At 33.3% G+C, this 15,488-nt stretch overlaps 1 protein-coding gene across 6 annotated transcripts in view; it reads right to left on the minus strand.

Annotated features, from left to right (window-relative positions):
* LCA5 (lebercilin LCA5) overlaps window positions 1-15,488 on the minus strand; it is a 66,425-nt gene that overhangs the window by 10,137 nt on the left and 40,800 nt on the right. For 2 of the 6 annotated variants that reach the window (XR_008916602.1, XR_008916601.1), the window contains exons 6-10: window positions 15,087-15,229; window positions 11,750-11,873; window positions 7,136-7,994; window positions 5,542-5,659; window positions 2,626-2,764 (exon numbers count right to left, since the gene is read on the minus strand). Coding sequence is in view for 2 of the 6 variants with exons in the window: in XM_007484247.3 (XP_007484309.2) it covers window positions 7,156-7,994; window positions 11,750-11,873; window positions 15,087-15,229 (1,106 nt within the window). In the remaining 4 variants the exon portion in view is untranslated. Of the gene's footprint in view, window positions 1-2,625; window positions 2,765-4,157; window positions 7,995-11,749; window positions 11,874-15,086; window positions 15,230-15,488 lie in introns of those variants that run through there. The other 4 variants (XR_008916604.1, XR_008916603.1, XM_007484247.3 and 1 more) reach the window with 3 other exon arrangements.

Below are 15,488 nucleotides of genomic sequence, written 5' to 3' on the forward strand. Positions count from 1 at the left end.
ATACTTGGCAGTCTCTGCCAATATATATCCAGAACTTTATGAACACAATTACAAAACACTTTTCATACAAATATAGATCTAAATGATTGGCAAAATATTATTACTCGTGGATAGACTGAGCCAATGTAATAACAATTGTTTAAATTAATTTTCCTATACAGCTTAAAACCAAAGTGCCAATTAATTATTTTATAAAGCTAGGAAAAAATAGTAATAAAATATATCTAGAAGAACAAAAAGATGAGATATCAATGAAATCAATGAAAAAGGAAGGAGGCCTACTAGTACCATCTTTCAAACTATGTAACAAAGTAGCAATCACCAAACTGATATGGTACTGGATAAAAAATAGAGTGGTAGATCAGTGTGGAACAGATTAGATACACAGTAGAAGTAAATGACCACAATAACCTAATGTTTGATAAATCCAAACAGCCAAGCCCTCTGAACAATAACTCACTATTTCACAAAAACCACTGGGAAAACTGAAAAGCAGTCTGGCAGAACACAGACATTGACCAACATCATGCACCATCTAATAAGGTAAAGTCAAAATGGCTACATCATTTAGATGTAAGTAAAAAAATGAAAAGAATTACATGCCAGATCTCTGTCTAAGAAAAGAGTTTATGGCCAAACAATAGATAGAGGATCAAAGGAGATAAAATAGATCATTTTATTACATTAAATTAAAAAGGGGTTACACCAAGAAAACAATGTAGGCAAAAGTAGAAGGAAAGCAGGAAACTGGGAGGTTTTAGCAAATTTCTCTGATAAAAGTCTCATCTCTCAAATATATAGGGGATTGAGTCAAATTTACAAAAATATGAGCCATTCCTTATTTGAAAACAAGTCAAAGGCAGGAATAGGAATTTTCATAAGCTATCAATAATCATATGGAAAAGAAGTTCTACATCATCAATAATTAGAAAATAATTAGAAAATGCAAATAACAACAACTCTTAGGTACATTGCACATGTCAGATTAGTTAACATGACAAAAATAGAAAATGACAAATGCTGCAGGGGAAGTGGAAAAAGAAGTAATATACTGCACCTTGTCTTTCCTCAATGACAGGGTGTGGTATGTTACTGTGATGGATTACTGTTGGGCTATAAGAAATGACAAAGGATATGGTTTCAGAAAACCCGGGACAACTATGAATTTGTGCAAAGAAAAGTGATCAGAGCCAGCGCATTGTACACAGTAACGGCAATATTGGAATAATAATTGACTGTGAAAGACTTATCTGATCAATACAATAATCCATGACAATTTCTAAGGTCTCATGATGAAAAATACTGTCCACCTCCAGAGAGAGAGGGCTGATGAACTCAGTGCAGATTAAAGCATATTTTTACTTTTTACTTTTTTGGCAACATGTATAACAAGTATCACATTGCTTGCCTTTTCAGTGACTTGGGGAGGGGCTGGAAGGCGGCAAAGAATTTTGAACTGAAAATTTAAAAATCAATGTTAATTAACAAATAAATATTTGTAAAAATAAAAAATTTTAAATTAAATAGTGGGGAAAAGATTTTAAAACCCTAAGTAATTTTTGTGAGGCTACTAACAACTGATGGAAGCAGGATAAAATTTCTGTAGGAAGTGGGATGTGAACTAAGCTGTAAAGGAAACCAGATATTCCATAAGGTGGAGATGAGGGTAGAAATCATTCTGGGGATTAGATAGTCTCTGCCAAGGCACAGAGAGGTGACATGTAATTTTCTAAACATAATTTTTTATTTATAGATTTTGTAATATATAAAAGATTGAAGATGGAAATGACTGGTTGCAGGGAAACCAACTGGGTTATTCTACCTGCACAAGTGTGGGGTGACATGGGTCTGAACCGAAGGTGTGTGTTTGAGTGGCAAGCTGAGGATATATGGAATATTCTGGAAGTAGAATACATCGGACTTGGCACCAAAATAAGAAAGGATGAAGGGGAGAATAGAAGAATGATACACCCTCAAAAGAAAGAGGGATATTAGGAAGACATAAGGGCAGGTGAATTCTCTTTAAAACGTATTGAGTTAGAACTGCATATGGGGCAACTAGCTGAAGATAAAAAATGAGCATTTGGTGGTCCTAGACTGGATGTTCAGCGGAGAAAATAAGGATGGTTATTTTTATCTGAGAGTTGTCTAGATGGAGACAATAGTTAGACACATGGAAGGTGATGAGATCACTAAGAGTAGTACATGGCAAGAGAAGAGGCCCAGAATAGAACCTTTCAGTACAATCATGCATGGGATTAGGGGGGAGTGGGAAGAATCATGGTTGATGATTCAGTGAAGGAGACAGTGCCCAGACAAGTAGAAGGGCCAGGAGAATGTCATACGAAACTTGGGGAAGAAAGAATTTATAGAAGAGGCTCTTTGACAGGATCAAATTATTCAGAGATCTAGGATGAGAAAAAGTCATTAGATTTAACAAGTAAGAGATCTTTGGCAATTCTGAAGAGGGTAGTTTCGGTTGAGTGATGAAGCCAGAAGTCAAACAGAAAGGGCTGAGAAGAAGAGAGAGGAGAAAAATTAGAAGCAGTTAAGAGTAGATAACTTTTTCCTGAACATTTGACTGTAAAAGGGAAATGATATAATGATCACTTCCCAGCCATATACATGCTGTGCTGCCTGCATTGTAGCCATCGCTTTCATCCTTTGACACTTCTTCCCCATCAAAACCTTGGACTCCACTCCAATATATTGAGCTCTCATAGTTGAGCTGTTTCATCTTATCTTGCCCAGAACCAAGCCTAGTCTAGAACAAAGGGAAGAGAGAATGAGAAATGATGTAGATATAGATCTTCTTCAACAAAAGATGTCAAATATGCCGAGATAATCCTAACCCTTTTCTTAATATACTATTATGAACAATCATTGTTGTATTAGGCAGTTACCGTTTGGTGCCTGTCAGTCCTCTTGTTTTCCTGTGCCCTTACCCTCACTTCCAGTTTTTACTTTCCAAAAAATCAGATGATTAAATTCCTTGAAAATATTAGCTGAGTAAAGGGCTTCGTGACTATAAAATGTATTTTGTATACACTCCCTTCTAGTATAGTCTCTTCTACTATACTCTAAAGGGATAGTTGTAGTAGGATGAACATAGCCCATTAAGTAGTTTCTCACTCCATACATGTCACTTTTCAGATTTCACGAGTTCACTCTTCCATATCTAAAGCTTCTTCACCACTGCTGGACAGTCAGTGCTATCAAATCAGGGCACTAGAACCTTGAAAAAAACGTGGATGATGAAGAGGATTACGAAAGGTGGGAAATCTGAAAAGGTAGGGGCATAGGTAAAAAGGCATGAAATGTTTGTTTTTATTTCATGAATCACATTAGCCATCCATTCTTTGCTATTAAAAGCAATATGTGCTATTAAGATAGCTCTTTAGAGTGAAAGGATTAATTAAAAGTACAATTATCTGATAAGACTAGCATTTGGTCTAACCTGTCTCTGGGCAAATTCATTTATTTGAATTGAAAATTCTCTCAAGGAAAAAAAAAAGTGAAAAGTAAAAGAAAATTTAACCCTATGACTTCTGGTTTCACAGTTTATTTTCTGTGTCACTCCAAGATACTTTTAAATAAAGGATGATAATAGTCTTTAAACTTTAGTATTAAGAATTCAGAGCATGAAAGAAAAACACTGATACTTGAAGAAGGGAATTTTATCTGGGAGCTATTTAGAGGCGGACTCCAAGGGGACCAGCTATCACCCACTGGCCCATTCTCAAAAAGTATGATCATAAAAGAAGGTTTGGGAATAGGCAGGTAGGTGGCTCAGTGGATAGGGAACCAGGCCTGAAGACAGGAGGTTGCAGGTTCAAATCTAGCCTCAGACACTTCCTGGCTGTGTGACCCTCGGGAAGTCACTTAATACCATTTGCCTAGCTCTTATTGCTCTTCTGCCTTGGAATCAATACTTTCAATTCTAAGACAAAAGGTAAGAGTTTAAGAAAAAACAAATAAATAAGAAGTCTGTTTTTAAATTTTCCCTATGTAATGCTTAATGGCTTAACACTTTCCTTTTTAAAATGAAAAATTAAATTTGAGGGTTAATTGAAATAATTCTACTCTTTAAAACTGTTACAATGAGTAAGACACTAGATTTAAGAGAAAGTAAAAAAATACTCTTACACGATCTGAGCTAAGTATAAAATCTTTACTCAAACTCTTAAAAAACATCTTAAAAACTAAACAGTCTTATAATTAGAACAGGTGGGCAGAAAAATTAGCAGCTATGCACAAAATTAACATTACATAATAAATATAATTAGAATCATTGCATACTAAAACTGTATTACAATAATTTCTTTACAAACGTTAAAAATGATTTGTAATATATTCAATGTTTGTCTGTTAGATATCAATATTTCTTTATAAAGTGAGTACTGTTTAATGTAGGTCAGTACTATTTTGTCCATTTTATATCCAAGCATTACATTTTATAAGATGATATGGAGAATATATTTTAGAGACTGGACTAGTGAAAAATGTCTTACCAAACTAAATGAAGAAATATCATATATGTCCCTTAGCATTTGTGTCATTGGAAATCAAACTTATATAGACAAATTTATCAATAATATTGATGGAAGAATAAATCATTTGTCATAAAATGTGGCATTCTTGAGTCTTTACTCATTTCTTGCCCCACTATTTTTGTTCATTTCTCATTCTAGACCAGTGTTCCCTTTCTGCTGCATCTAGAAAACATGAATGCATTCTTTGCACCTCTCTCTCTCTCTCTCTCTCTCTCTCTCTCTCTCTCTCTCTCTCTCTCTCTCTCTCTCTCTCTCTCTCTCTCTCTCTCTTTCTCTCTCTCTCAGAGAGAGCAAGCACACTCCTGCTGTAGCTGGTGGCCAATTACAGTGGAGAAGGGAAGACTACTATAATCTGAAAAATATATCTCTTGCTCACATCAACTTGCCAAACCAGAGCCACTGTCTTAAAAGGCAGGCACTATATGTGCTGCTTACTAACTCAAGAGGTTCAAGGCATTATACTGATGCTCACTTTTTAGTGTCTATTTGAAGGTAGGTTCAGATCTCTAACAGCACATGTTAGAATTTCAAAACTACATTACTACGGAAACATAATTCTGAGTTGATATTTTTTTTCACTGAATGAGTCAAGAAATATATGTGCCTGTAGGCATAGTAAAATACATACTGTATCTCTTTTTTTTTGCTATAAATGTGTATATCTAATATCCAACATATTTTATTTAGCTATTCAGTTTTAGCCAATAATGTATCAAAAATTACATTATACAGATAAAATTTAAGAATACAAAGTAGACACTAAATTAAAATGGAAACATAAACTGTGCATGCCAAATACAAGTACATCTCTGTCACTGGGAAGACATCCTGCTAGTAGTCTTTCTTGGTATCATGATAGTACTTTTGCTGGAGGGACTGTCCTCAGAGCCGGCCTGGAATAGTAGTTCTAATGAAGAGACTAGGAATAAAATCTCAGGCCTGGTTAAAAGTATCTAGTAGAGAGAAATTAAGGGATTGTGCTACATACAAGTCTCTGGGGTTGTGGCAGCAATGTTGTTTACATAGTGAAATATCTTCTGACTTCACACATCTGTCTGCATCTGCCAGGGATTTACGATCTTTATGGCTGAAGAAGTCTTCAGGAGCTGTGTTAAGACAAGCCATAGCAATCAGATTTGCATGGGGAAGTAATTGAATAGAGTCTTTAGGTCAATTTACTATGACTATTTCCTGAATTAAATGTAATAAAGGTAAAATTCTTCTATTAAGGGGAAGAAATAGAAACAGTAAGACTCCTCTAGTTTTAAATTGTCATAAATCTTCTTTGCAGAATATTTCTTTCAAAAACTTAGGAAATGTTTCCTAAGTGCTATCATCAATTTCTGGAATTACAGCATTATTAGTGCTTCTTATATCAAAGACAATGGTACTTCACCAATAGTTGAATAGGGCTATATTATTTAAAATTCTCTATTCCTAACATTCTGAAATAGCATAAAAATATTTGATAATATATTATTTTAAAGTCACACTAAAACCAAAAGAAAGTCTGAACTGAAGAGATTCCTTAATCATTAAGATCAGGATCTTAATGGCTATTAAAAAAGTACCCTTCCCTAAGTAATCTTGGATTTCCTAGCCAGGATGAAGCATCCATTATGAGGCTCAGGTGGGCACACTTATCTCTCTCTGTATTTTTTATCCTACTTCCATTCCACACATTTGATCTGATCTGTGGTACACTGGTGTGTAACCCTTATGGAGAAGACAAAAAAATAATGGGCCTAGTAAAAAATCCTTTCAAAGATTCTTCAGGAAAAAAAGAAAAACATTTTATTCAACTCTATTTTCATCTAGCTCTATGTTGGATCAAATCAGTAGGCATGCTTCAGATAGTCATTTGTTAACTTCTAATGGCATATATGTATTAATGGGGGTAAACAGTGGGATTGTACAAAGTTAAGTATTCACTCTGCTGCTCTTATTAGCACAGATTGGGGAAATACATCTCAGATACTGAGACTGCCTGACAGGCCAGGATGCTGGAGAGTGGGGTGTCCTAACATTACCCCTGCTTACTGAAGCAGCTTTGCCTGCCTCTATCTCTGGGTGGGAATTGTGACAAAGCTGAGGTCAGGGCTTTTCAGTGGCACACATTTTCTAGTGTTCAGGAGCCACACCACCTAGTTTGTTGGTCAGCTGAAGTATTCCTTTCACCAATTATTCCTCCCCATGATAAATGAAAACTGAACATATTCAGTTTTATGATGATTAGTGTTAAAAGGGTGGAAGTCTAATAAAGTGGAGTTTGGATAGAGGAAATCTTCAAAGGAATAAAACCTCAGCTGATTTAAGAGATGATATCTATCAATAAGAAAAAAAAGATGAAAAACCAAGAAAGAAAGCCTTAAGCCGATTTCATTCAAAATAATTTTTACTCTCTTGGCAAATTAAAATAACACCAAATACTTATGCTATGTAAATTACTTTTGCTTTGGTTAACTATTTCCACGGTTATTTGACTACTAAGACAATTCCTAAATAAGGAAATGTTGATTATCTGAAAAATATCTAAATACTTTATAACAAATAATATATTTAAATGTTTTAATAATATTTACAATTGGAAAAATATGTATAGTCATCTCAGTACTACTTCTTCAACTTCATCTTCCAAAGAATCAACTGCCTTTACTGCTGGTCGATTGTTTGTGTGTTTTAGCCGATGCCTGTTTGGGTTAAAATTCTCTTCACTGAGTAAAAAGTCATCATCTTCATCTTGTCCTTTCTCTCTGCTACCTTTATCCCTAGGGAGTACATTTAGAGGGTCAAAGTCCCCTTTGATATTAGTCAGAGAACTTGAGGCACTGGCATTGGCACCAAATAGTTGCTCCATGAGATTAGATTTTTTCTCCTTTTTAGTAATTAAATCTCCACCATCTTGATTGCTTTTTGGTAAGTCTAAAATGCCACTTTTTTGATTATATACATTTGACCTCCCTGATGTTTTCCCAAAAGAAGGCACATAACTACCAAATGTGAAGTCAGTGACAGGGATTGGGCTCCAAATATTTCTTTGTTTCTGATCTGCATTATTTGGGGATTTATGATTGCTATCTTGACTGAAAAACCCAGTAAACAACCTCTCAGTGGATTCTGAGAACCTGAAACTTTGAGATTTTTCCTCTGGAGAGACTGATTTTGAATGTGAACCTTTTAAGTTCAGGGAAGTATGTATTTCTTTGTCAATTTCATTCAATTTAGCAATTAACATCTCTTTCTTCAGTCTTTCGCCTTCGTTTTGTTCTTGTTGTTCTTGTTGTTCTTGTTCTTGCTGTTCTTGTTTTTGTTCTTCTTCTTGTTCTGACTTCTCACTATTTTCATTTTCAATAGGACAAACTGCTGTTTCTGCTATAGGTTCTTCTTCCTCTATTAAAACCACACCTGCTGTTTGACATTCAAAGTTCTCTCTTGCACCATCTACATGGAAACAAATGAAAAAACAAAAACACTGAAAAAATTTCATAGCATTAAACTCTTAACAGATAGGTTCAAGTATAATAAATTTTCATCTGGAACTCTATATCTTCTCTGGATATCATCACAACCATCATTATTCTCAGTTCAATATTTTAGTTTAAAATTCAACATTATGATTTGAAAAAAAACATACTCTAAAAATGCCATTTTAACAACCTCCTCTATGGTAGGTTACTTATTTTATACCCCTTTCAAGAGGCAAAATCAGTGCTATAGTATGTTATATAAAAAAACTTAAAAATAGGTGATGAGTCAATAAAAAATTTTTACAAACATAGAAATAAACTTAAAAAGTACTATACATTTTCATTTACTACTACATTAAAGTCTTCTCCAATTTTAGTCCACTTGCATTTTACACAGTAGAAACTTCTGACATTAAGAGTCCATTCTATAAATATGCTTGAGGACAATAAGAAGTCAATAATTTTTTGTTTTTTCTATTGTGTTAATATTATCCTTTTCCTGAAGTTTTAGATGGATAAGACAAGGAGAGCAATTAGACTTGTGATTTCATTGGAATAAAGAACTCTCAGGTTAGATATCTCTGTATATAGCACTTCTGCTATAGTTTTGTAGTTGTAAAGTTGTCAAGGGCAGAGGCAAACAAGAGGGCTGTCTGCAAGATTCCTGTGCAGTCCAAATCAGCTTAAAATGTAATTGGGAAATATTTAACAAAATAAATAAAAACACAATAAAATATAGGTAGCATTACATTTTGAGACTAAATCAATATGTGACACATAGGGATCCTTATGTATAAATTACTGGGCCCCACTTCTAAGAGTTTGACACCACTGTCCTTGAGTCCTGAGTCACAAAGCCAGTATATATGGGAGTAGGAATTGAATATTTTCTTCTGTTTTCAAGACTGGGTTCCTTTCCACTAAGAAATCCTGTCTCTTCAATTCACTATTTTTCCATTTACTATCTTGCCACATAAAGTATCTTTTTATGCACTAACCAGAAATATAGGAGCAGAATTTCTATTTTAATAACTTTAATTAAAAAAACACAGATATACAAGTGTTAACACATTGATCAAGATGTGATTTTGAATAGTTCATCTAAAAAAGGGAATTTTTTTAGTAAAAACTTTTTATAAAACACAAAACTAACAGAACATTAAGGCTCTTCCTTCCTTCCATTCTACCTCTCTCCATCTTTAAGTCAGTTTTTTGCAAAATAGGAATGGAAATTTAAAAATTATTCTTGAGCTTCTTGTCCAGTCTTTGAAAATCTTTTAAATTTTATTCACTAAAGTACCAAGTTAAATAGTACAAGTATCAGTTTAAGAAGGGAATCAGAATAGAAATTGCAGAAACAGGAAGACCTCTTATTTCACCAACTTCAATGAATCATATGCATTGAATGCAGGTGGTCACAGAACTACTGCAATGGGTTAATGAATCCATGCATAAACCAAGAATTGTCATTTGTAAACCAAGAATTGTCATTTGGTTCTTTCTTTAGCTCATCAGCTTATACAGCATGACTCAGAATAATAAATAAAGCAAACTTACCTTCTGTGAACTGAATAAATATCTCTCATAACTGTAAAACTATTTTCAAATATATGTAGGTGCTGTTATAGTTGATAAAATACAAATTCATTTAAAAACTTTGCTGAATACAGAATACCTTTTTGCCATCATGTATTTTCTTAATCAACAGATAATGTTCCCAAAATACTGGGGACCCATAAATTATATAAATGTTTAAAAAGGAGTCCAAATTTTAAAAAAAATTGGAAATCACAGTTTCAGATTTTTTTTAGCACATCACTTAATAGTATAGAAAACAAGGACTAACTCTTGTTTGAGAAGTAATGCTTAGACAGCATTAACTCCTAGATGATAAACTTTAGTCAGTATACATAACATTCATAAAGAGATACAAATACTACTCCATTAATCTTTTTTCTGGAGGTGACAGTTCATATATACTGACATACTTTTTTTTACCCTTCTAAGGATGGGATATACATATATTTAGCTTCCTCCCTTGCAGGAATAAAGTATAAGCATTTTACCTCTAAGATGGAACATAAAAATCTTTTTTTTTAACTGCATTCTGCTGTTGGCTAAAGAAAGTATTATTTCTCTTTCTTGAGTGGGTCTACTTTGCCTATATAGTTCTATCTAATCTGCTCCCAGCCCAGTTATTTTCCATGAACGAAGATCAAATCCAAGATGTAATCTGAATTAAGAAAACATAGTTTATTTCTCCTTAGCCTTGGTATTCAGTTCTAAAATCAGCTTTTTTATAAAATCTTTTTGTTCATTACCCAACCCAAATACCTGGGGAGAAAACAAAATAAATACTTTCCAGCTGTTAATTTATACTGTACTCAAACAATACCAAACAACCTGAACATTTTTCTTTACTTCCAACCATCTTGCAGTATAGCACTTTCAGACCATACAATGAACCAGTCACAGCTTCAAGATATCAAATTCAAAGATCCATAGATCCTTTACAATGATGCAAAATTACATTCAAACCAATTCAAGAGAGTGGCCATTTTTAATTTATTTGAATAACTTAATAATATGTGTGACTTATTTTACAATTTTCGTAGTTAAGAAACTCCTTAATAATGGATATTTAAACTAAATTCAATCTACTGCCTGTTACTCTATCCCCTTGTCTTATCCTCCTAAAAGAGAAAAACACATTTGTACATTATCCTTTCATTTACTTGGAAGATTTTTAAAAGATTTTTATTAACCTTCTTTCTAACATAACTAGACTATACTTCTTTAAACATCCTTTTCAAAGGAATGATTTTCTAAAATTTTCAATATTTTTGTCCCTTTCTTCTGCTTCTAATATCAGACTTCAGTTACAGGTCTCAAAATTAAATGGATAGCTTCATTAAAATTCTTAGCAGTGATGCATATGAAACAATTACATGTATGATATATAATTAGGAAACCCAAACTCCTTCCTTCAAATTAAATTGTTGGTTCTCTTTCATGCCAGTCTCTATCCTAATTAATCGGGGGTGGGATTGCTAGGGAATTTAAACTTAGAAGAAATATAGTTTAGAATTTCCCTGATACCCTTTTACTAGTTTATAGCTGTGGTTCTTTATAGGTTAAAGTTTCTAAAAATGGACTAGCAAATGATTGAGAACATTCTAAAAAGCTGCTTAATAAATTACTTAACAACAGTTTGCTGATATCAATGCTGAGTGAGATTTAAATAGCAAATCCAGAGCTGCACTAAAGTCTGGGAATATTACAAACAATTGTTAACTTTTTTTTTTAATCTACATTGTGAGTCACATCCGAGAATATCCTAATCCTGATGCCAGGACATTAATATTTTGAAAAATTACCAATAAAATGATAATAACCATGTATAATTTATCTGATATTTCCACAGCCCTGAGCGTTTGGCTGTCAACTGTTCCCCTAAGTATCATGGATTACTCTAACAGGTAGCCACGTAGTTCCTTGACAACATTCTGGTTTTCTCTTTTTTTTTTCTTTTACTATCTCCACATCCCAAGTAGCTATTAAAAGGAGTGATATTTAATTTCTAATTTCTTTATCCAGCTCCTACTCTTCATAGTAGCAGTCTTTTCCTGTCAATACTTTAGTTTTGCAAAACCTTATGTGAAGCAAGAAAAAGGAAGTAAAAACTCCCATAAGAAATTCACTCATTTTTAAATAGATTATTTTCCTTACCATCTTGACAAGTTTCAGTTTCTTCTCTTGTAACACATAGTTCATCTTCTTCTAGATGTTTCTCTTCTCTTTCTGTAATTATAATCTCAGGTGTTTCTTCATCCTTCTTTGGGCTTTTCTGTTCCTATTATAAGAAGTGGTTATTTTTTAAAAAGGGAAAAGCCCATTAAAAAATGTAGAAAACCCTACTTTATGACAAATATAATTTCTACTATTATCACAGGAACTATTAAAATCTACACATTTTAAATACATAATTTATAAGACCAAACTTCATAAAAATGTCTTCTACTGCTATAAGCAAATTAAGAATCAGTAAAATTTCTATTGATACAGAAAGAAGATATATCTTGAAGTATTCAGTAATAAGTTTATCAGCAGATTTCAGCAACAGCAATAGATATATATGTACTAGAGTCTTCCAAAATTAGCAGATAAGAAGCTCAATATGTGGAGGAGTCAATTTAAACTAATATCCCACTTAATCAGCACTCAGGCAACCAGAACCCTTAAGTATCTACAGATAATGGAAAATGGAGAGAGCTTACACACAGAAAACCTAAAGGCCTATCAGCCTCAAACCTTCATATGGTACCCAACCTCCTCCCCCAAACAAACAACTTTTGGAAGTCATGCTGACAAACAGGGCTGAGTATACTTTGCTAGTTATGTGATCCAAATGTGACTTAAGCAAATGCAACCCAAGATCTATATTTTTGTCACTTTTTAAGAGTAGTTAATTTGACAAATATTGGTCCACTGATTTTTTTTAAACCTTTACCTTTCAACTTAGAATCAATACTGTTATGGTTCCAAGGTAGAAGTGTGGCAAGGGCTAGACAACAGGGGTTAAGTGACTTGCTCAGGTTTATACAGGTAGGAAATGTCTGAGGCCAGATTTGAACCTAGGACCTCCCATCTCTATATCTGGTTCTCAATCCATTCAGTCACCCAGCTTCCCCTTGCTCCAATGATTTTAATAACCATCTAGCTTCTGATATTTTTGAGTTGATTTTTAAAATGTGTTTATTCCATGTGGCGTTCTGAGGCTTTCTGCTTCCTAGGTTCATTCTGGAGGAAAGATTATTCTTTTCCCTTATAGAGTTTACATTCTAGCTTAAAGCTAGCAATAAATTTGACCTTTACATTCATTTTGAAGTACCTTTTAGTATGTTAACTTGTAGGCAATAATATTAATTAAAGAGTGTATATTTTTAGTGCCTAATTGAGAAATCAACCAAGTTGAATGGAAAATATAGGCTCCCATAGGGGTGGGTCTGCCTGAGGAACCTTCACTAAATATGCTATCAGTTTAAAGAAAAGTTCAATTAAATGGGATATGAAATGGTAATAATGTTGGAGCAAAATTACTTCAGATGGATTATTGATTTTACTACTTTTTACTTGTAAGACTTTAGATATATCCCCTCTTTCTTGGACTTAATTTTCTTATATATATCATTCTTTCCAGCTCAAAAATCTTATAAGATCAAACCCTTTTCCCCAACTATAATCATTAATTGAAATATTATAGTACTAAAACACAAGTAACATCAACCTGAAATATTAACAAGGTTTATATTTGTCTATGGACTTTTCTAATCTTTCTAAAATATTTCATAAACCAAGAAAAGTATGTATTAGATATAGCAAAAAGGTTGCAGGTTCATAGGATGCTGAGGACAATTAAAAAAAAATGTTTCCCAAGTTATCTTTCATTTCTAGCCTATATCTTCATCCTGAATGAATTTTTCTTAATTATAATGCAAGTTTAGAAATAAAGACATTTATGAGACCTGGTTGACTTGGAGGGAAAAACCAATCCAGGATATATGGGAATAGAGGGAAAAGGTCTATCCTTTCCACTCCAACAAACATGAGATTTGAATGTTACCTGGATAATTGCTAGCTTTTAAAGACCAAGATTATAGGAAATACATTCTAGTTTTACTATACTGTACTTAAGATATAGAATGTCAAATGTTTTTATAAGTGAAAGCATCTTATAACTTTCTGTCTACTGCTTATATAACTAAATCCTATTGGATGTAGTCCAATACAAGCTTACTGTATTTCACTTAATAGTGGCTACTGGTAAGATTCCAGCATGATTCCTTATTCATCACATTACTAACATTAAATTTACTTGCACCCAAGGAGAGGTAAATTTAATTTCATGGATAGAATAAAAAAAAATTCATAAGTCACTAATATTGGTTATAGTAAACATAAAAGGCTATGATGTCTATTTAAATGTCTTACCTCAGGATATGAACGGCCCAAAATAACTCTAGAAAAAAATTCTCTATTCCTGCTTGGCCTTAAAACCACACCTAGCACAACAGAATATTCTGGGGTTGTGTGTTTTAGTGACTGGCAAGATTAAAAATAATATTAACAACTCACATTTACAAAGTGCTTTAGAAAACACTTTTTTCAAAATAATCTTAAATGATAATAAAAATAATAACTGACATTTATATAGCATTAAACTTTGTATACACTTTACATATATTATTTCATTTGGACACCATAAAATCCTGTGTGATCCAGGTATAATTTCCCCCATTTCACAGATGAGAAAACTAAAGCTCAGAGAAGTAACATAGTTTGATAGTCACACAGCTAGAAAATATAGGTCTTCCTGACTCCAAATCAGTCACTTAATTCATTATGCCACACTGGTCCTCTAGAAATACTGACATTCATAGAGCACTTTATAATTTGTAAAATATTCTAAATATATTATTTCATTTGAGCCTCATAAAAACTTGGAGTGAGAGCGATACTATAGGTAGTAGTACTATCACTATTTTACAGATGAGTAAATTGCCCATGGATCACTAGTAAACACTGAAAGTAAGCTTTAAACTCAAGTGTCCTGGTCAGGAAGCACTACCCCAGGGCTCAGATTCAGTGACTTGTTTAAGGTCACACAACTAGTTAATGACAAAACCACAATAAAAATGTGAACATTAAGTTTCTTAATTTCAAATTTGGTGTTCTTTCTCTTAAAATTATGTAAGCTGTCTATAAATTTTACTACAAAAAATAAGAACTGTAGTTCAAATTCATAAAACACTTGCAATCACTAGAGAGAATAAGAAAAAGTCAACATGGATTTTAAAAAAGGAAATTGGTTCAGAGGCACATGTTTGAAGTAGAGACTACAAAAGTACAACTAACATTTTAAAGAGAGAAAAAGATCCAAAGACCTAGCTCGAGTCCAAAAAGACGTGACCTTGACACTGTTTTTAACATTTCAGAAACTTTGACAGAGTCGTTATATTTAGAAATGAATGGGGCCTAAAGTTTGATTTAAGATTCTTAAACTCACCTGGGTAGCAAAATGGTCCTCTTCTGGTCTGAGTGAGTCTTGAGAATCAAAAGTTAGCGATGATAGAAGCTCTTCTTCTCTGTAATATTCAATAGTTTGTACTCCTTTTGTGCTATGTACTCCTTTAACACTAGAGCTCACAGCTGTTAAAAAAATTGCAATCAAATAATATATTAAAATCTATAACAGTAATATTTTCCCAATTAATTCAGGCATGAAACACTACGTGGCTTTGAATTTGACCCAAATGTGTGATCTCATCAGTATAGAGAGAAACAACAATGAGGAAACTCCTTCCTCCAAAGCAGACCAAATTCTATTCTGCAGTGCTACCTTCAAGATTAGGACCTGGTACATGGGCAGCTTAAGTGTTTTGTCTATGATAACAAAGTTTATGGGTGT

This window comes from Monodelphis domestica, chromosome 2 (assembly GCF_027887165.1).
Source record: "Monodelphis domestica isolate mMonDom1 chromosome 2, mMonDom1.pri, whole genome shotgun sequence".
NCBI lineage: Eukaryota > Metazoa > Chordata > Mammalia > Didelphimorphia > Didelphidae > Monodelphis > Monodelphis domestica.